Genomic DNA, 23,839 nt, shown 5'->3' on the forward strand with positions numbered 1-23,839 from the left:
GCAATATCTAGTTCCACTGAATGTTTCCTCCTTAACATCTTACTCCCACAGTTTTTCTCTGCAATTTTAAACGTCTGTAAAATAATCTTAATTTTCCTGATTTATATCATATTTATTCTTAAGATCTTAAATTTATGGTTATTTCCCCTAGGAGTATCTTTCGTTTTGTATTCTTAACAAATGTTCTATTGTCTCAGTGCTATGAAAGAAAGAGATTTTTCTAGACACAGTATTTATCCACCATCAGCTTATTTCAAGTTTTATACACAGACATAGCCTACAATCATGTTTTAACTCCTTAAGGTAGAGGACTCTACTAACAAGACCAAGATTATGGGTTAGATCTCCAAGTGGATTATGGAGTCCTGTTTATTTGTCTCATGGCCAAAGATTACACTGTTGATCCTAATAAGCTGTTCTGCAAATGTGTACCTTTTGTTAAAAAATTGCCTAGAAGAATACAGATGGCTCAGTGCAAATTCATTACCGCCACTAGAAAATATTCAAAACACATGCCCTAATAAAAGAGGAAGAACGGGTTGCTATTCCTACCCTCAAGATGGTACTGATAAATATAATTTACTATATTTTCTGAAAAATCATTTTTTTATATTACTGCATGTTGAGCAATGATACTTGGAAACTGAACTTATACTTTGTAATAAAATATCATACAATAATTCAGGAAGGTATCAGAATTACCTTATAGTAATAATTTCCCCTGGGTTTGCCCTTATGAACCAGCTACAGTTGATTTTAGCAGGATATTCAGAAGGCCAGCCTGGGCTCGTGATTATACCGCTTGGTACTTGAATTTGTTCTGGAGTTTCTCCACAAGCTGGAAGATAGTCAAAGCAATCTTAGCTAATTATTATACTTTAAAACAAAGCATTAAGTAAATCAGTATTTATTAAAAAAAAAAAACTTCAGACATCAAATCATATACAATAAAATATAGTACTGCCGACCTTAAAAAGCTTTTATTATTCTAATGAAATTATTTTATTTTCTTCCCTTTTAGTCAAAGTATCTTATTCTAATTAAATACGTCTTAGGGAGGTGTGGAAGTTTTCAAATTGGATCTCTGAATAACATTAAAATTGTTAAGATTGCTAGCGTTAGCCAGGGAGATCAGTTGATCCATCTATCTTTTTTCAAAATTCACTTTTAAATTTATTTTATTATAAACCAGCTAACGTTCAACTGAACTACTTTTTGGACACTTTAAATTAAAAAAAATCAGATAAATAGTCTTCTGAACAAAATAATTGAAGGAAAGCACATATAAACATAACAGTAAGATGCTGGGTTGTTAAGAAGTTAGTGGATGATTGGATAAAAAGAGCAAAACATTACTTCAAAATTACTTCAAAGCAGTTCTTTAATTCATTCCATGAATACTTTGAAACTTTATTACAGGGTCATAAATGATTCCTAAATTATTTTAAAAATAAAGGTTTGAAATAGTCAGTGATTAAAGTAGCATGATGTGGTTAGATATCTAAATATCTTAGAATAGAGAATAAATTCAAACTACTACCAACACTTTCCCTGTATTATTCTCCTTTCATTATCTTGAACTCTCACAGTTCACATTTTACCAATCCAGAATTCAGCTGATAATCTGACAATTTATTCTCCCTTAATTTATAAAAGAGTCACTGGTTACAAGAAAATGGAATGAATGTTTAAACCTTCAGGAAAATGTACAATCTTGGAACCTCTTATCTGATACAATGGATTAGCTTATTTTTAAAGTGAGAGCGGATTAGAAGGAGCAAATTAGAAGTGGGGAGAGCAGCTGCCAAAACGACCATTGTGTGTGTGTGTGTGTGTGTGTGTGTAATAGAGGTTATAGTCTGCTCAACTTAGGGTAATTATGCTAGGAAGTAATTTTACAAAGTTTGTATCCATAATGATCAAAATAAAAGCAAGCTATATTGCTCAAAGAGTCAATACTTATTTCTATAGAATTACCCATGCCCTGAAAAAAACATGCAATGGAGGTTTTAAACCTCTGCAGGTTCATGCCTAAAATGCGTCTAGTCTGGAATTAGGGTATACCACCAAAGGGATCTTGATTTTAATCACTTTTCAAACACAGAGATTCATGGCATAAAACACAAGGATATAATATATCAAGAGCCTAGCACACATCTTATTGCCCACACACAAAGCTTCCAATTTTCTTTTGGTTAAATTTCATTAAGAGTAAAATTTCCCTTACAAAAAAGTGTAATTTGATACTTTAGAAAAAGACTAAATTTATCCAAATGTGATTCTATTTTGGGCTTATTAACACTGAAGTGCCAGAGTTTTGCCTCCAACCTTGTTCTAATGAGTTATTATCACAATAATTAATGAAAAGATGCCCTAAATCATTTATAAGACCTTTTTTCTTTCTTTATCTCCTCTTGCCAAAGCATTTTGTAGCAGTATACTGAACAAATTCTTAAGTTCATGAAGATACAAACATACAAATAAACTGGCAAAAACTATTATCATCTCTCCCCCAGGATGTAGAAAACTGTTCATTTTCATTAAAAGATTCATTTACATTAAAGAGAATAATACAATTTTGAGTTAAACTGTGTTTAACTTACAAGTATAACACTGTAAATGGCATATAAGTACTGAAATACTTATTAGCTGATCTAACAGCAGTGAGACACATCCAAAAACTGGCTGGGAATAATCTATGACAAAGCAAACAACTCTTAACCTTTAAATAAATGGAGATGGATAGACTAATTATAGGGAAAAACTAGAAATAATGTTATTAGGTTTTGCTTAAATTTTTTTTCCCCAAACATCTGAGAAACCCATAGGTGGTGCTCTTATACCAAAGACTAAAGAAATGATGATCTGGTATGGATGCTCAAAAATACTGTTGTGAATACTTTATTTTCACACAATTGCCAAAGGATAAGACATACCACTCGTAAATAGGAGTGGTTATTTTAAGATTCAGTATTTTACATTTTTAATTCACTTAGTACTTATATAACATTATTTAAAAATATTAATGAGTCTCCCCAATCAAAAACAAAATTATTTTCTCTTAATGGGTTATGAATACATATTTTGCTTAAATTTTGCAACATGACTGAGTTTGGCATTTTGTTTTAGATCCAGCCAGTGGCTTTTTATCAACATTTTTATACGTACAATATTAATACATTGGGCATGTAGATTCATATACCCTAGCAGAACCGTAACTTATTCCCTTTTATATATGAGAAAGAATAAATCCAAATGCTCAGTGTGATAAACATTAAAAATCATAAAAAAATTTCCCTCCCTTTTGAGCTTAGAGTTTGCCTATATATACTGGCAGATTTGGAATCAGAAGACCTAGATGCCATCTGTTCTATCTGCCACTATTAGCTTTGCCACAGAATAAACTACTAAACCTTTTTAAGACTTGGTTTCCTCATGTGTTAAAATAAGGAGTTGCTGTTTGGATATCTCTAAGGTCTATTTCAGCCCTAAATTATGGCCCCCCTCATCATCATAATATATTTCCACTACATTTCTGATACTTATCAGGATGCATTGATACATTTTTTTCGCATTTCATCACTTTGCATTTTCTCTTTGACCCACTGAGATCACACTTCCAATTCTTACCTTTACCCCTTAAGAACTGTGTTAGCAAGCAAAGGCCATCACTGAGCTCACCACCAAATCAAATGTACCCTCACTCCCAATGGTACCTGATCTTTCCAGAGCACCTGACAGTGATTTTTTTCCTCTTGATACTGTACTACCTTGACTTTGCTGACATCACTCTTCTGGTTCTTCTAACTCAGATTATTCAGTGTTAGTTCTCTAGCACTAGATCCTTCTTCTTCAGAGAGCTCCTGATATACTGGTGTTCATGGTTCATGCCCAAGCCTTCTACTCTTCTCACTCTCTATGGAAGATCTCATTCACTCCTACATTTCCACTATGATCTATAGTTCATGAGTTTAAAAACCTTTAACCCAGAGATTTTGCATAATCAAGGGCCCACTGGACATTGCAACTTCAAATTCAACATGATCAGAACTGTGTGTTTCTCAAATCCTTCTCTTTATTCTATATTCTGAACTGTTATTATCTTAGGCATCATATTTGGCAACAGGAATGGTCATTTCACCTAATTCAAGTAAAAAGGACACTTACTTTAAGAATACCACAAGCAATCTCAAGGAAATAAAGCTCACAGAAACTAAAACTAGAAATCTCAAAGTCAGAACCTGAGGCTGCCTTCACCACCTCTTAAATCAAGGCTTGCTTTATCTCCTATACATCTGCCCCGATCTTCCAACTGGCTTTCTGAGTCCTCTATTTCTGAGTCCTCCTGCCCACAAGGGAGCTCCCTATGACACCTGGAATAATTATCAGGGAGTGGATGGAAAGCTGCCTCAATAGAATTTCAATAAAGATAAAAACGGTCTGTTTTGGTAAAAAATGTCTTGGTCCTATATTAATGTGGAGAGAAAAGGTATAGGATCTATGATAACACAGAGAAAGAGGGTATACTTAGATTTAAAGCTTCTAAAGACTGATTCCTATTTGCTACAAATCTATATGGGGACTGCAGGCAGGAGAAAACTGCTTCTTAGTCTCTTTGGAATTAAAAAAAATGACTTAGTAAACAGGATTCTAGAACTTTCTTTAATAATAAAACATACATATATACATTAACTATAGGTTAGCTGATTAGGGAATGGGGCAGAATAGAAGCAATAAGGGTATGCAGTGAATGCTGAGGGAACTATTTCAAAGGAAAGAGAAACAGAGAAGAGGAAAGTAGAGAAGCCTGGGTGATTAATGAAAAGTGGTTGTGTTCTTAAAGATGCTTAATACTGGACAGATTGGTCAGTTTACAAAGCAAGCATACTTAGTATGAAGGCCATGGGTCACTGACAACACAGGGCAAGTACCAAGTGAGTATCAGAATCTGCAAGATGAATGACGTGGAAGTACAAGAGTGGTCCTTTGGCAGGCTGTGCCCCGTATGACACAGCTCAGCCCTGCTACTCAACAGGGAACCAAAGAAGTCCTGGCCAGGAAGAAACTCCTTCAGTTTGAAAATCCTCTTCTTGCAACTTGACTGGGTTTTTTTTTTTTTTTTTTTTTTTTTTTTTTGCGGTACGCAGGCCTCTCACTGTTGTGGCTTCTCCCGTTGCGGAGCACAGGCTCCGGACGCGCAGGCTCAGCGGCCATGGCTCACGGGCCCAGCCACTCTGCGGCATGTGGGATCTTCCCGGACTGGGGCATGAGCCTGTGTCCCCTGCATCGGCAGGCGGACTCTCAACCACTGCACCACCAGGGAAGCCCTTGACTGGGTTTGTTGCTCACACTTAGCATCTTGATTTCTTTGACTCCTTTAATACCTGAGCTGTCATAATGGAAATGTCAGAACAGTCAACATACTAAGGATGGACTGAGCCGGAAGGAGACAGAGGTTGGACGTGGTACTATCCCTGAGAATTACTCCAAATTTCATTCCAATTTTTTCAAAAAGTCAGCAAACTGAACTTTTCTTTTTAGGGAACTAAGTAGTAGCACTCTAATAGCAATATTTACTGGCCAAGATGAGAAAGCTTTTAATTATCATTTAAAAGGTAAGAATCAGGGGGCATCTTCAAGATGGCAGAGGAGTAAGACGCGGAGATCACCTTCCTCCCCACAAACACATCAAAACTACATCTACATGTGGAACAACTCCTACAGAACACCTACTGAATGCTGACAGAAGACCTCAGACCTCCCAAAAGGCAAGAAACTCCCCACGTACCTGGGTAGGACAAAAGAAAAAAGAATAAACAGAGACAAAAGAATAGGGACGGGACCTGCACCAGTGGGAAGGAGCCATGAAGGAGGAAAGGTTTCCACACACTAGAAGCCCCTTCGTGGGTGGAGACTGCGGGTGGCAGAGGGGGAAAGCTTAGGAGCCGCGGAGGAGAGCGCAGCAACAGGGGTGCGGAGGGCAAAGCGGAGAGATTCCCGCACAGAGGATCGGTGCCGACCGGCACTCACCAGCCCGAGAGGCTTGTCTGCTAACCTGCCGGGGCAGGCGGGGGCTGGGAGCTGAGGCTCGGGCTTCGGTCGGATCCCAGGGAGAGGACTGGGGTTGGCTGTGTGAACACAGCCTGCAGGGGGTTAGTGCACCACGGCTGGCCGGGAGCGAGTCTGGGGAAAAGTCTGGAGCTGCTGAAGAGGCAAGAGACCATTGTTTTGGGGTGTTTGAGGAAAGGGGATTCAGAGCACCGCCTAAACGAGCTCCAGAGACGGGTGCAAGCCGCAGCTATCAGCGCGGACCCCAGAGACGGGCATGAGACGCTAAGGCTGCTGCTGCCGCCACCAAGAAGCCTGTGTGCGAGCACAGGTCACTATCCACACCGCCCCTCCCTGGAGCCTGTGCAGTCCGCCACTGCCAGGTCCCGTGATCCAGGAACAACTTCCCCGGAAGAACTAATGGCACTCAGCCTGTTGCACCATCACACCGGCCTCTGCCCCGCATTCCATACCCCTTCCTCCCCCCGGGCCTGAGTGAACCAGAGCCCCCTAATCAGCTGCTCCTTTAACCCCGTCCTGTCTGAGCGAAGAACAGATGCCCTCAGGCGACCTACACGCAGAGGCGGGTCCAAATCCAAAGCTGAGCCCCAGGAGCTGTGCGAACAAAGAAGAGAAAGGGAAATCTCTCCCAGCAGCCTCAGGAGCAGCGGATTAAATCTCCACAATCAACTTGATGTACCCTGCATCTGTGGAATACCTGAATAGACAACAAATCGTCCCAAAATTGAGGCGGTGGACTTTGGGAGCAACTGTAGACTTGGGGTTTCCTTTCTGCATCTAATTTGTTTCTGTTTTACATTTATCTTAGTTTAGTATTTAGAGCTTATTAGCATTTGTAGATTTGTTTATTGATTTGGTTGCTCTCTTCTTGTAATTTTATATATATATATATTTTTTCGTTCTTTTTCTCTTTTTGTGAGTGTGTATGTGTATACTTCTTTGTGTGATTTTGTCTGTACAGCTTTGCTTTTGTCATTTGTCCTAGGGTACTACTGACTGTCCGTTTTTTTTTTTTTAGTATAGTTTTTAGTGCTTGTTATCACTGGTGGATTTGCTTTTTGGTTTCGTTGCTCTCTTCTTTCTCTCTTTTTTATTACTTTTTAATTTTTACTAATTTTTTAATATTTTAATAACTTTCTTTCTCTCTCTCTCTTTCTCCCTTCCTTCCTCCCTCCCTCTCTCTTTCTTTTCTCCCTTTTCTTCTGAGCTGTGTGGCTGACAGGGGCTTGGTGCTCCGGCCGGGTGTCAGGCCTGAGCCTCTGAGGTGGGAGAGCTGAGTGCTGGACATTGGTCCACCAGAGATCTCCCGGCTCCACATAATATCAAATGGCGAAAGCTCTCCCAGAGATCTCCATCTCAATGCTAAGACCCACCTCCACTCAACGACCAGCAAGATACAGTGCTGGAGACCCTATGCCAAACAACTAGCAAGACAGGAACAGAGCCCCACCCTTAGCAGAGAGGATGCCTAAAATCATAATAAGGTCAGAGACACCCAAAAACACACCACCAGACGTGGACCTGCCCACCAGAAAGACAAGATCCAGCCTAATCCACCAGAACATAGGCACCAGTCCCCTCGTCCAGGAAGCCTACACAATGCACTGAACCAACCTTACCCACTGGGAGCAGACACTAAAAACAACAGGAATTATGAACCTGCAGCCTGTGAAACGGAGACCCCAAACACAGTAAGTTAAGCAAAATGAGAAGTCAGAGAAATACACAGCAGATGAAGGAGCAAGGTAAAAACCAACTAGACCAAACAAATGAAGAGGAAATAGGCAGTCTGCTGAAAAAGAACTCAGAGTAATGATAGTAAAGATGATCCAAAATCTTGGAAACAGAATGGAGAAAATACAAGAAACGTTTCACAAGGACCTAGAAGAACTAAAGAGCAAACAATCAATGATGAACAACACAATAAATGAAATTTAAAATTCTCTAGAAGGAATCAATAGCAGAAAAGCTGAGGCAGAAGAACAGATAAGTGACCTGGAAGATAAAATAGTGGAAATAACTACCACAGAGCAGAATAAAGAAAAAAGAATGAAAAGAATTGAGGACAGTCTCAGAGACCTCTGGGACAACATTAAACACACCAACATTCGAATTCTAGGGGTCCCAGAAGAAGAAGAGAAAAAAAAAGGGACTGAGAAAATATGTGAAGAGATTATAGTTGAAAACTTCCCTAACATGGGAAAGGAAATAATCAACTCCAGGAAACACAGAGAGGCCCATACAGGATAAACCCAAGGAGAAACACGCCAAGACACATACTAATCAAACTATCAAAAATTAAATACACAGAAAAAATATTAAAAGCAGCAAGGGAAAGCAACAATTAACATACAAGGGAATCCCCATAAGGTTAACAGCTGATCTTTCAGCAGAAACTCTGCAAGCCAGAAGGGAGTGGCAGGACATATCTTAAAGTGATGAAAGGGAAAAACTTACAACCAAGATTACTCTACCCAGCAAGGATCTCATTCAGATTTGATGGAGAAATTAAAACCTTTACAGACAAGCAAAAGCTAAGAGAATTCGGCACCACCAAACCAGCTCTACAACAAATGCTAAAGGAACTTCTCTAGGCAGGAAACACAAGAGAAGGAAAAGACTTACAATAATAAACCCAAAACAATTAAGAAAATGGTAATAGGTACATACATATCGATAACTACCTTTAATGTAAATGGATTAAATGCTCCCACCAAAAGACACAGACTGGCTGAATGGATACAAAAATAAGACCCATATATATGCTGTCTACAAGAGACCCACTTCAGACCTAGGGACTGAAAGTGAGGGGATGGAAAAAGATATTCCATGCAAATGGAAATCAAAAGAATGCTGGAGTAGCAATTCTCATATCAGACAAAATAGACTTTAAAATAAAGACTATTACAAGAGACAAAGAAGGACACTATGTAACGATAAAGGGGTCAATCCAAGAAGAAGATATAACAAATGTAAATATTTATGCACCCAACATAGGAGCACCTCAATACATAAGGCAAATGCTAACAGCCATAAAAGGGGAAATCAACAGTAACACAATCATAGTAGGGGACTTTAACACCCCACCTTCACCAATGGACAGATCATCCAAAATGAAAATAAATAAGGAATCACAAGCTTTAAATGATACATTAAACAAGATGGACTTAATTGATATTTATTGGACATTCCATCCAAAAACAGCAGATTACACTTTCTTCTCAAGCGCTCATGGAACATTCTCCAGGATAGATCATATATTGGGTCACAAATCAAGCCTTGGTAAATTTCAGAAAACTGAAATCATATCAAGTATCTTTTCTGACCACAACGTTATTAGATTAGATATCAATTACAGGAAAAACGCTGTAAAAAATACAAACACATGGAGGCTAAGCAATATACTACTAAATAACCAAGAGATCACTGAAGAAATCAAAGAGGAAATCAAAAAATACTAGAAACAAATGACAATGAAAACACGACGACCCAAAAAACTATGGGATACAGCAAAAGCAGTTCTGAACCAGGAAGAAACAGAAAATATAAACAGACCAATCACAAGCACTGAAACTGAAACTGTGATTAAAACTCTTCCAACAAACAAAAGCCCAGGACCAGATGGCTTCACAGGCCAGTTCTATCAAACATTTAGAGAAGAGCTAACGCCCATCCTTCTCAAACTCTTACAAAATATACCAGAGGGGGGAACACTCCTAAACTCGTTCTATGAGGCCATCATCACCCTGATACCAAAACCAGACAAAGATGCCACAAAAAAAGAAAACTACAGGCCAATATCACTGATGAACATAGATGCAGAAATCCTCAACAAAATACTAGCAAACAGAATTCAACAACACATTAAAAGGATCACACACAATGATCAAGTGGGGTTTATCCCAGGAATGCAAGGATTCTTCAATATATGCAAATCAATCAATGTGATAGACCATATTAACAAATTGAAGGAGAAAAACCATATGATCATCTCAAAAGATGTAGAAAAAGCTTTAGACAATATTCAACACCCATTTATGATAAAAACCCTCCAGAAAGTAGGCACAGAGGGAACTTACCTCAACATAATAAAGGCCATATATGAGAAACCCACAGCCAGCATCGTTCCCAATGGTGAAAAACTGAAACCATTTCCACTAAGACCAGGAACAAGACAAGGTTGCCCACTCTCACCACTATTACTCAATATAGTGTTGGAAGTTTTAGCCACAGCAAAGAAAAAGAAATAAAAGGAATCCAAATGGGAAAAGAAGAAGTACAACTGTCACTGTTTGCAGATGACATGATACTACACATAGAGAATCCTAAAGATGCTACCAGAAAATTACTAGAGCTAATCAATGAATTTGGTAAAGTTGCAGGATACAAAATTAATGCACAGAAATCTCTTGCATTCCTATACACTAATGATGAAAAATCTGAAAGAGAAATTAAGGAAACACTCCCATTTACCACTGTAACAAAAAGAATAAAATACCTAGGTATAAACCTACCTAAGGAGACAAAAGACCTGTATGCAGAAAGCTAAAAGACACTGATAAAAGAAATTAAAGATGATACAAACAGATGGAGAGATCCATGTTCTTGGATTGGAAGAATCAACACTGTGAAAATCACTATACTACCAAAAACAATCTACAGATTCAATGCAATCCCTATCAAACCACCAATGGCATTCTTCACAGAACTAGAACAAAAAATTTCATATTTTGTATGGAAACACAAAAGATCCCGAATAGCCAAAGCAATCTTGAGGAAGAAAAATGGAGCTGGAGGAATCAGGCTCTCTGACTTCAGACTACTACAAAGCTACAATAATCAAGACAATATGGTACTGGCATAAAAACAGAAATATAGATTAATGAAACAGGACAGAAAGCCTAGAGATAAACCCACGCACATATGGTCACCTTATCTTTGATAAAGGAGGCAAGAATATACAATGGAGAAAAGACAGCCTCTTCAATAAGTGGTGCTGGGAAAACTGGACAGCTACATGTAAAAGAATGAAATTAGAACACTCCCTAACACCATACACAAAAATAAACTCAAAATGGATTAAAGACCTAAATGTCAGTCCAGACACTATAAAATTCTTAGAGGAAAACATACGGAGAACACTCTATGACATAAATCACAGCAAGATCCTTTTTGACCCACCTCCTATAGAAATGGAAATAAAAACAAAAATAAACAAATGGGACCTAATGAAACTTAAAAGCTTTTGCACAGCAAAGGAAAGCATAAACAGAATTTTTTAATTAAATTATTTATTTTATTTATTTTTATTTTTGGCTGCACTTGGGCTTTCTCTAGTTGTGGTGAGCGGGGTTTACTCTTCGTTGTGGTGTTTGGGCTTCTCATGGCAGTGGCTTCTCTTTGTTGCAGAGCACGGGTTCTAGGTGCGCGGGCTTCAGTAGTTGTGGCACATGGGCTCAGTAGTTGTGGCTTGCAGTCTCTAGAGCACAGCCTCAGTAGCTGTGGCACCCAGGCTTAGTTGCTCCACAGCATGTGGGATCTTTCCAGACCAGGGCTCAAACCCGTGTCCCCTGCATTGGCAGGCGGATTCTTAACTGCTGCGCCACCAGGGAAACGAAAAGACAACACTCAGAATGGGAGAAAATATTTGCAAACGAAGCAAGTGACAAAAGATTAATCTCCAAAATATACAAGCAGCTCATGCAGCTCAATATCAAAAAAACAAACAACCCAATCCAAAAATGGGTAGAAGACCTAAACAGACATTTCTCCAAAGAAGATATACAGATTGCCAACAAACACATGAAAGGATGCTCAACATCAGTAATCATTAGAGAAATGCAAATCAAAACTACAATGAGGTATCACCTCACACCGGTCAGAATGGCCATCATCAGAAAATCTACAAACAGTAAATGCTGGAGAGCATGAGAAAAGGAAACCCCCTTGCACTGTTGGTGGGAATGTAAATTGATACAGCCACTATGGAGAACAGTATGGAGGTTCCTTAAAAAACTAAAAATAGAACTACCATACGACCCAGCCATCCCACTACTGGGCATATACCCTGAGAGAACCATAGTTCAAAAAGGGTCATGTACCACAATATTCACTGAAGCTCTAGTTACAATAGCCAGGACATGGAAGCAACCTAAGTGTCCATCGACAGATGAATGAATAAAGAAGATGTGGCACATATATACAATGGAATATTACAGCCATAAAAAGAAACGAAATTGAGTTATTTGTAGTGAGGTGGATGGAATTTGTCATACATAGTGAAATAAGTCAGAAAGAGAAAAACAAATACTATATGCTAACACATATATATGGAATCTAAAAAAAAAAAAAAAGGTTCTGAAGAACCTAAGGGCAGGACAGGAATAAAGATGCAGACATAGAGAATGGACTTGAGGGCATGGGGAGGGGGGAGGGTAAGATGGGACGAAGTGAGAGAGTGGCATGGACATATATACACTACCAAACGTAAAATAGATAGCTAGTGGGAAGCAGTCGCATAGCACAGGGAGATCAGCTCGGTGCTTTGTAACCGCCTGGAGGGGTGGGATAGTGAAGGTGGGAGGGAGACGCAAAAGGGAGGGGATATGGGAACATATGTATATGTATAACTGATTAAATTTGTTATAAAGCAGAAAAAAATAAAATTAAACTTAACTGGTTAAAAATTTTTTTTTAATTAAAAATAAATAAATAAATAAAGTTAAAAATCAGTGCAAGCAGAAAACTTTATATTAATTTATCACTCACACTCCGGATACTCTTTCATTACTTGCAGACTTATTTCCAGAAATCATACATTTCTATGGCAAGCAGGATATCCTATATCCAGAATGAATATTAAATGGATATTCATTCCTCTGTATTAGTACAGATACTTAAGAATGAACACTGCAATATCTTTATTCCTATTATTTTTAGTGTTTTTTTAAGGACCAAAATATTCACTTGGTCCTCAACTCTATTCAAGGCAGGTAATTCCTTGCTTTCCTAAAGCTCACTAATGTCCAGAACAAACAAATAATAATCAGAGGCTACATGGCAGTAAAATAATATATATTTTAAAAAGTCAAGGTAGGTACAAAATATGGAAAAAGATAGAAGGAAAAATAGAAAAAACAGTTTTTTAAGTTGTAATAGCGTCACAGCACAATATGAATAAGATCAGAAGAGTACTCTTTTTTTTTTTTTTTTTGCGGTATGCGGGCCTCTCACTGTTGTGGCCTCTCCCGTTGCGGAGCACAGGCTCCAGACGCGCAGGCTCAGTGGCCATGGCTCATGGGCCCAGCCGCTTCGCGGCATGTGGGATCTTCCTGAACCGGGGCACGAACCCGCGTCCCCTGCATCGGCAGGCGGACTCTCAACCACTGCGCCACGAGGGAAGCCCCAGGAGAGTACTCTTAATGGAACTAGCTATCTAGCTTTATCCTAAAACTTCTAAGGGCAAGAGTAATTTTGAAGTTTGCTACCAAAGCATAAGATAAAATGAATACAGAAGATTCAACCTTTTCTGTCTTTTTTTTTTTTTTTTTTTTTTTTTTTTTTGCTGTATGCGGGCCTCTCACTGTTGTGGCCTCTCCCGCTGCGGAGCACAGGCTCCGGACGCGCAGGCCCAACGGCCATGGCTCACGGGCCCAACCGCTCCGCGGCATGTGGGATCCTCCCAGACCGGGGCACGAACCCGTGTCCCCCGCATCGGCAGGCGGACTCCCAACCACTGCGCCACCAGGGAAGCCCTGTCTTTTTTTAAAAGGACATAAAAGGGCAATTTATTTCCTGGAAGAGCATAAAAACGATTGATATGTTACTACATTTTCTAAATTTAAGCACTCCAGGTGAATGAAATGCTAAGCAAACTACGACTTCTATTTCCTGAATGGGAAAAACTATTAATTTCTGAAGTTTACTGTGATTCTTGCTGGAAACATAGAAGAGGTAAGGCAGAATCAGCACATGAGCAAAGATAAATTGGCCTTGGAGTTCACAATTTTCTAATTCATTTCTATCAGCCTTGATATAGTTTTTAGTATACTCACATGTTCTTCTGAGAGTGTTCCAGTCTTGGTGTCTTCTGTCAAGGGTGATACCCAGAAACAAAACTAATATCAGACTCTGTTAGGGAGGAGTACAGAACTATGATGGACTTTGTTCTGGATACTGTATTTCTATCACTGCAGCTTAAGATCAAACCACCCCCTAACTTGTATTGATTGGTCTGTTAGTCAACTTGAAAACCAAAAGTCAGTTTGCCTACCTGCTAAGTGACTGGCTTTTGCACAACAGATGCATAGTATCTTTAAATCCATGCCTTAGCAAAAGTACAAAAATTTAACATGATCTCACACTGAAGAATTATTCTCAAAGTAAAAAAAGGTTTATTCTCAAAGTTAAAGAATGGAAAAGAAAATGTCAAATGTTTGAATGCAACTTGTTTTTTACCTTCAATGGATCTGGCCCACTCACCTGAGCAGATAAACTTCACTTCTACCATCTAAGCATCGCACACTTCTGTCACATTACAACCTGTTCTGTGTATGGTCCTGGTACATTTAATGTTCTGCTGTTGAGTTTATTTATTGTTTATTATAGTAATAAACAATTATAAGATATAACAATCTTGCTATAAATATGTCATTGTTCAGTAAATGTGATAACATATGAAATGTTATGACTATGTAAATGCTTCACATAAAATATATTATTGTATAATAAAATGTTATAAACAATATTTAATTACATAGCATATGATATTACATATAAAAGTATAATATATAATATAATAAACATTTATAATATATAAACTTTTTAATACTATATACTACAGTACTATATAATACTATATACTATAGTACTATATAATACTACCATTACTTTCTTTTCTAAAACTTACAGGGAATGCTCTACTCCAAAAGCTGAAGTGTCTCAAAAATAAACTCTGAAGGCAGGCAATGCCTTCAAAAGTTAATACTTTCCTAAACTAATGTGTTGTTGGTTTTTTAAAAAAATGTACTCTGTCTTGTATTCTCCACTCACTTTCTTCATTTGAAGGACAGTTTCTTGGGTTCACACTAAGTTCTATTTTTATATTCTAAAATCCTAAAAACCCTAAAATATATAAGCTTTCTTTTTTCTCTCCGTTTGAAACATGGATAAAAGACACTGTATTGGACAAAAGAATTGGTGAAATTCTTTTTCATAAGTTTAGCAAGAGGTCCAGGTATTTAACTGAATAACTGAAAATAACAAAATAACAGGAAAGGTACAAAGGGGCACCTGCTGCTTAATTCATGCAACTTTTCTACATTAAAAAAAAAAGCTGTAAACTGCTATCAAATAATTATAGGTTAAGCTTCATTTCCTTTCAGACTTTTTGTTTGGAAGATCTGAAAATTCTAGAATAATAAAAGTATTACCAGACTAGATGTTCTTCCATAGAAAGTTCAAATTACTGTATTATTATTTAACTGTGGTTAAAACAAAAGCCATTTTACTATAGTGCTCCACACTTCTGTAAAATGTTGCTAAACAATCTGTAAGCAAACTACTGCAATTTAGAAAATAATATCTCCTACCTTAAAAGGCCACAACTAAATTATTAGTTTAAAAAGACTTATAGGACCAGCAGTGTGCTAGGCCTTTGAGTACTAGAATAGGAACTATAAAATGAAAAAACGCAAAAGCAAGAAAGGGTGATGATTTTGACGAAATAAAAATTCTGACAGAACATAGGAAGAACAACATCTAACAACTACTATTTTCTATACTCTGCTAATTCAGTTAATATGAACAAGGATTAAGAAAGAAACTTCCCAAGCAGATAACTCTCTTTCACCACACCCAGAAACTTCAGCCTTGCCTAACAAAAGATTTGAAGTCAAATGTAAAGTAGACTCAAGATCAGGCTAACCTCAGGTAGAGCTTTTAGCTACGGATGTTATGAGGTACGAACATTTAGCAGCTGTATCACTGGTGAATTGGGAATAACGTGTTAAACTTCATACATAAAAACTTTCTAATCGAGAAAGCACATGCCCCAACATTTGTTCCTACTAGCCACCAGAAAATCATTTTTAAATTTCAGAGTAGTTCTTGCCTAACCATAAAAGCCAATCCTATTCTTTTATTCTTTGCAATGTCACAACTCCAGGCCATGAATCAAGAGGAGAAATAAACAGTTACATTTCTGAACAGTTTGGGGAAAATAAAAGGTTGGGACTTTAATAGAAACATAGTAAGAAAACAGTTAAACCGGAAAAACATGCATTATATGCAGTGTAAGTGCTCTCATACCTTGCAGATAGCTGTGTAGATCAATACAATCCTTTTTGAAGGCAATCTGACAAAAGGTTTCTAGAGTCACTACATTATTTATGACGTTTGATACAGAAATTCCAATTCTAGAAATCTATGCTAAAGAAATAATCTCAGAAATTAAAAAAGGGCTATAATCTCAGAAATTAAAAAAGGGCTAAATGTATATTAATATGTTCCTTGCAACACGATACAGACTAGGGAGAACCCATTGGAAAAGAATCCATTGATATGTTTAACAACATTACAATATAGCCACAGGATGGAAATTTTATACAGGCATTAAAATAACTATGTAAAAAATATATTCTATAAAATGTTAAATAGAAAAGGCAGGAGATAAAATTAGTTACAATCCAAATGCATATACACTTACCTTTAAGGTACGCACAGAAAAAGTACAAATGAAGTAAATTATAATATTATTAATTATACTAAGAATGCAGGGTTAATGGGTGATTTTCGTAATCTTTTTGCTCTTTTTCCAATTTTTCTAAGCATTTAATGAAACTTGTATAATGCATAAACAGAATTTGTGAAAACAAGTAAAAAACTGATTTGGAAGTAATCAAGAGTAATGAGGACATAATCAAATTATATCTAGAATTACACTTTTTTTTTTTTTTTTTTTTTTTTTGCGGTACGCGGGCCTCTCACTGTTGTGGCCTCTCCCGTTGCGGAGCACAGGCTCCAGACGCGCAGGCTCAGCGGCCATGGCTCACGGGCCCAGCCACTCCGCGGCATGTGGGATCTTCCCAGAGCGGGGCACAAACCCGTGTCCCCTGCATCGGCAGGCGGACTCTCAACCACCGCACCACCAGGGAAGCCCTAGAATTACTTTTTTTTAAAAAATTGAAGTATAGTTGATTTACAATGTTGTGTTAGTTTCAGGTATCCAGCAAAGTGATTCAGTTATACATGTGTATATATGTATATATCTATTCTTTTTCAAATTCTTTTCCATTATAGGTTATTATATCTAGAATTATTCTGACTCAAATAAATATAGATTATAGAGTAAAATTCAATTAAAGTGGATACATATTAAAAATCAAATATATTTGTTCAATTTGTATAAATCAATCTGATCTAAAAAAGTTTCATTCTATGTAGCAGATGAGCAATACATTAGCTATTTTACAAATTTAGACATTTAACAAAGAACATGAGTCATTTAATTTACATTTTTAAAAAGAACATTAAAATAGCCTTCCTACTGTCTCATATATACAATTATATTACTTGCAGTTTCTATGATGTAATTTCATAATGATTTTCACATACTATTAGATTTACAAAAATACCATTTGTCTTTTCTCCTTTCTCTATTTTATAAATGAAAGCAGATTTAAATTTCCGAACCATGAAAAGTTCTAAAGAAAAAAATATGTAAAAGAGAATACTTTATCCAGTCATTCTTTTCCATTATACAACCACTAGATGTATACTTTCTTGATAATTTACATTGTCTTATGACAATTCCTATAGCATAAGAACCAGCAAAAGGACAAAAACATATCTCTAAGCAAAGATCTGAGGAGGAGGATGAAAATGACTAGAACGTTAGAAATAGAAACAAATTACCCTAAGCGTAAGAACCCAAACTATATTATCAAGCAAAAATTGTTAATTCCCATAAAAATTATATGAATAAACAAAACTAAGTACTTAGTACTACTCACAATTAAATAAAGTAAGAAAAATACGGAGTCATTTACTACACACCAGACATTGTAACGAGGCCTTTTAAATAAATTCGTGATCCAACTTAACGTGGTCATTATTTACCATAGGATTTACTACATTAAGGCCACATTACAAGGGCATTTTTCACATGTCTACTTTCTCCATTAAATGGTAAGTTCCTGTGGCAGTACTATTTTACTTACTGCTAACTCCCACCCTTCTTGGCACAAGGTACACATCAGGTGTTTAATACATGCTGAATGAATTTAATTCGCTACAGATAGGGTGGCTCTACCTCCCAAACTGTCCAGGATAGTTCTGGTTTTGCCTGTGGTATCAGCATTATTAAAAACAGTATACCCTTTTGCTTTCAAAGTGTCCTGATTTGGACCACAAATTACCTGAAAATACTACTGCATGTAAGTTAAAATTCTTTCTAAAATGTCATTAAAATTTCCAGAATGCAAAGAATGAATGAGCTAAGGCACTGAGCACTGTCAAATAAAGTAGCAGAGGCAAAAAGAGCAGGTGCGGAGCAGAAGCAGGCAGCACCACAGAACACTGAGTCACCTCACCACTTCTGTTGCTTGCTGGTCTCAAGAGAAAGCAAGTCCTACGTCTAGAGATTCTTCCAAAAGCTAATTTTCCATTTATACCAGCACTGAAAGGACTCTCATTTCAACTGGGGATGCAAGGAATTCAGAAGGCTTATACTATATCAAGCATTACACCTTCTACAGTTCCATATTGACTAAATAAAGAAAAATTGCAATGAATCTGTATATCCAAAAGCACCTTTTGAGAGAGCATTCATTTATATTTTTAATGGTACGACTGGAATAGACTTCATGTTATTCTTCTCTTTCCCTAGAAGAAAGATTTTATAAGACCAACCTTCAGAAAAACAATAAGGCATAAACAATGAACTCTGAAATTAAGTAATTTATTGACACATAAATACATTTAGTTAAAACACTCATTTTTTTATGGGCAGAACTGTGTCAACCCCAAAACTCCTCTGTTAAAGTCCTAACTGCCAGTACCTCAGAATGTGACTGGATTTGGAGACAGGATCTTTAAAGAGGTAACTAAATTACAGTGAGGTCATATGGGTGGGCCCTAATCCAATATGCCTGGTGTCCTAATAAGGAGAGATCAGGACGCAGACACACACAGAGGGAAGACCGTGTGAAGATAACAGGTAGAAGACTGCCATCTATGAGCCAAAGAAAGGTGCCTCAGAAGAAACCAACCCTGCTAACACCTTGATCTTGGACTCCTAGCCTCCAGAACTATGAGAAAATAAACCTGTAAATCCACATAATTCAGCAAACCAATATTTTCAAATAACTAATTCATATTACAAAATGATGCATGGTGAAAAAAAAACCCATTTAAAAGGCAAGAAAGGCCACTGGATTTTTGCAAAACAGAGAACAAAATGTTCACTGATATGGTTTCAGATCCTACTTGCAACTAACCTTTAAGAAACAAGCACTTGTTGAGCTTTGGTATAGGATCAAAGAAGAATATTCACAATTATCTGAAAAAGGCTATGGAAATACTCCTCTCTTTTCAAATTACACAACCGTGTGAGGCTGGATTGTCTTCATATTGTCAAACAAAGCAATATGTTACAAAAGTCTGAGCGTAGAAACAGATGTGAGAATCCAGGTATCTCCTTTTAAGCCAATCTTTAAAAGGTTTGCAAAATTATAAAACAATACCATTCTTCTTATTGATGTATTTAATTTTTACATTTTTAATAAAATTGTTATTGATGTAAGCATGCAATAGACACCTCTTTCATTAGCAAATGAATTAAGAAGTTTTTAAACAACTTCTCAGTTTTAATTTCTAATACAGTAATTATCAGTAGCTATAACCTACATAAACAAAAACTCTTTGAAGTCCTTGTTAGGGGCTGAATTGTGTCCTCCCCACACTCATTTGTTGAAGGCCTAACCCTCAATGTGACTGTATTTGGAAGCTAGGGACTTTAAGGAGGTAACTCATAAGGATGGGGTCCTACTCCTGTAGGACTGGGGTCCTTATAAGAAGAGGAAGAGATACCACAGGCCTCTCTCTCTGAGTACACACAGAGGAAAGGTCATGTGAGGACACAGAGAGAAGGCACCATCTGCGAGTCAGGAAGAAAGGTCTTCAGACCAGAAACCAATCCCACCAGCGCCTTGACCTTGGACTTCTAGCCTCTAGAACTGTGAGAAAATAAATATCTATTATTTAAGCCACTCAGACTTTGGTATTTTGTTATGGCAGCCTGAGCAGTCCCTGATAGTGTTAAAAGCTTAAAAGGGGTCCTGAGAACAAAAAATCTGAAAATCACTGAATTAGACAGTAACTATTCGGATGTTTAAATTAAATGTTTCTACACAACTTCTTACTTCATAATTACAACTTGGAAAAGTAATCATAATTTTCATTAGCTATCCAAAGTAGAAAAAGGGAGAAAATTAAGATCAACTCTAAACGAACCTTTTTTAACTTGATGTACACAACTGTATGCCATTTGAAAGCATATGAAAATGGGGAAACACACTGTAAAAGAATTAACGCAGGCTGCAAAAGCGCCTGCTTTTCATTTTCAGGAAACCAGGCTTGTCAATCTGCTTGGCCTAGCACAGACTAACTCTTAGAGTACTTAAGTCTATTCACTTTCTGAATATAAAATGAGACATAAAACAAAACAGAAAAACATTCAGTTTTCCTTCATGAGAAAAAAATAACCAAAAAATTCCAAGAAGACATGAAGAAATCAATCAATAAATTGATAAATATACCAAGTGCAATTTTTTTAATCACACAAAACTTATCAAGAATATAGGGAAATAATAAAATAGTAAGAAACTCAATTTCCATATATGCAAAAAATTAAAGATTCTGCTCTCCTAGTAATTGTAGTTGATAATGCAAAAATGGTATCAAAGTTGTGGAAGTCACCCAAGAATGAAAAAAAAATTTTTTTTATTGAAATGTAGTTGATTTAAAATGTTTTGTTAGTTTCAGGTACACAGCAAAGTGATTCAATTATGTGTGTGTGTGTGTGTGTGTGTGTGTATATATATATACATGTATATATATTCTTTTTCAGATTCTTTTCCATTACAGTTTATTACAAGATATTGAATATATTTCTCCATGCTATACAGTAGTTCCTTGTTTTTTATTTTACATATTTAAGAATGAACATTTTAATAGTTATGGGCCCTTAAATAATTATCAAGTTACAAAAGCTTAGATGAGTGGAAAAAAATGCATTTACCTCAACAAGTTTCTGAATTTCATGCACACAAATATGTTGTTTGGTTGCTTTTTAGTAACATATAAATTGTGCTCAAGTACTACAGTTTTATGCATAGTAGTATTTTTAATCTAAAAAATCAAGCAAAATGCTTAATTTCTAAGGCTCTAATGCTAGGAATAGCATTCAAAATTACATTTTAATAAATTTCATTTCATATAACTTTGTATGTAAAGAAAACACTAATTCAACTTGAGCTAACTTTTTCTCTTGGCTCAGTGTTTGTATGGAAAAATAATTATGCAGTCCGTTTGGGAAAATATAATCAATCCATGGGCATGCAAGTATCAATTTTATCTTATGAGAATTTCTCCATATTCCAGTTACTTCATTCCTTATTACATGCTGCAAAAAGCAGTAATAATTTTTATAGCCAAATATCACTTCATAAGATACCAGGTGGCTGTCAATATTTACCACAGAAGTCATGCATGAAATTTAAACATTACAAAAAATGACTTACCAGTTGACACTCCTGAAATATGCACATTTTCAGAATGTTCTGCAAGAGCACCATTTCCTAAAATTAAACATAATGAATAAACTAATTTCCAAGATAAAATTAAAAAAAAATTTCAGATTCTCCCTCTAATAGAAAAACAGGTGCATAGAGCTACTTGTAATATCCAGAAATGAAATTGAAGTCTCTTACAATAATCTTCAAAACAGTACTAGGCAGCCCAAAATTATAATAGTAGTAGGGAAATCAAAACGTTTTGGAAATCACAACAATGTAGTGTAATATAAAGGCCAAATATATAGATCTGATTAATACCAGAAAGAATTTTCTATCAAGTTAATAGTCAAAAGATAACTTAGTACTATTACCAGAAAAGAGACAATCACATACTTTTTAAAAACAGCATTCCTCTAAAAGCATGCTTAATTAGACCAGAATGTGCTTACTGCTGGGGTCACACATGTGTGTCCCATGTCCTATGTTTTGCATTACCTTCTAAATCCTTCAACATCTTCTCATCAACAACTCTAGCAGTCTTTAGAGTAGGGACATGATTATATCCTATTTTGGTAGCCCCTGATTTTCTACACTTCCTACCACAAAGCTGGGCAAATGGAAGCATTCAAGTAACTTACTGAAATGAGTTACTAAGTGTTACCTAGTAAAATAAAAGTGGTTTTAAAAAGACTCCCATTTAAAATAGAGATTATTTACTCCTTTAAATCAGTAAAGTGTCCCTCAGCTGTTCTTTTTAAAAATTTAATTTAGTTTTATTATAAATTATTTCCATCTACCTCTGTTCTTTCTTTTCTTTCTACAAGTTGCTCATCTTTACTTCTGAAGTTTTCTCTCTCTCTATGCATAAGGTCAATTTGGCAACACAACAGTTCAGGAATCCAGCTGACAGAGAAAGAATTCTCCCTGGAGTGGGGCAGGGGAGGAAGCTAGGTGGGAGAAACTTAGATGGCAAAAGCAGAATTCTCCTGATGGTTGAAAGAGTAGAGACAATAGCAAATATTATAATTAACAACTTATCTTTTACAACCATCACACTTCTATGGTTGCTTGATTACTGTAGAGCATCCCCCAATGCGCTAAGTTCTAGGACAGCAGAATCTGTGTAAACTTGCCACATCACTGTATGCACGGTTCCTAGAACAGAGCAGGTGCTCAAAGAGCTAACAAATGATGAATAAATGAGGGAGTTCATGATGATTAAATGAAATCATGCCAATTAAGCACTTGATATAGTGCCTGACACACAGCACTGAAGAGGAATTCATTTTTGTAACTGTGTAAAATATATTTTTACTATTACTAAAGAATAAAATAATAGTGATAAAACAACCTTCGTAGTTCAACTACAGCTACAGCCTTCAAAATTAAAAGAAATGTTATGTTTCCCTCCATTAAAAATGATACAGTGGAAATGGTGACAAAGGTGTGTAAGCTATATTTATTACACAAATAAATCTGATTACAGTTATTTATTTAAGCACTGTGCATTAGTACCACAGAAGCCACAACTTAATTTTCCTAACAATGTTAAATGTTACAGACATAGAAATGAAACTACTAGAAAGCTCCCACATTATTTCTTTAATGTGTACCAATGTGAAAATTGGTATCCTAAACAAAATGGTATAAGAAACTGATTCAATAAAACAACTAACAAGATTTGCCAAAGGTCAGTATAAGTTGCCTAAACCTTTGCTACTTACAAGTATATCAGCAGTACTGGCATTACCGGGAGCTTATTAGAAATGCAGAGTCTCAGGCCTTACCCCAGGTTATTGAATCAGAATTTACATTTTAACAAGATCATCCCCCACTCCCAGTGATTTGTATGCACATTAACATTTGAGAGCCAATGGCTTAAACCTTCTACTTCTATAGTAGATACAACTCCAAATTAAAGCTGTGTAATTTGTGACCCTAAGGTTTCCAATATCCTTAAGGCAGCATATTAAATT

The 23,839-nt window shown here is 36.5% G+C and overlaps 1 protein-coding gene across 2 annotated transcripts in view; it reads right to left on the reverse strand.

The window, feature by feature from the left end:
* LRP12 (LDL receptor related protein 12) overlaps positions 1–23,839 on the reverse strand; it is a 79,267-nt gene that overhangs the window by 19,226 nt on the left and 36,202 nt on the right. Inside the window, exons 2-3 of one of the 2 annotated variants that reach the window (XM_081258766.1) lie at positions 21,870–21,926; positions 703–838 (exon numbers count right to left, since the gene is read on the reverse strand). In XM_081258766.1, the coding sequence (XP_081114892.1) occupies positions 703–838; positions 21,870–21,926 (193 nt within the window). The remainder of the gene's footprint in view (positions 1–702; positions 839–21,869; positions 21,927–23,839) is intronic. The other variant, XM_081258765.1, reaches the window with a different exon arrangement.

Source organism: Mesoplodon bidens (genome assembly GCF_964165515.1).
Source record: "Mesoplodon bidens genome assembly, chromosome: 16".
Lineage (NCBI taxonomy): Eukaryota > Metazoa > Chordata > Mammalia > Artiodactyla > Ziphiidae > Mesoplodon > Mesoplodon bidens.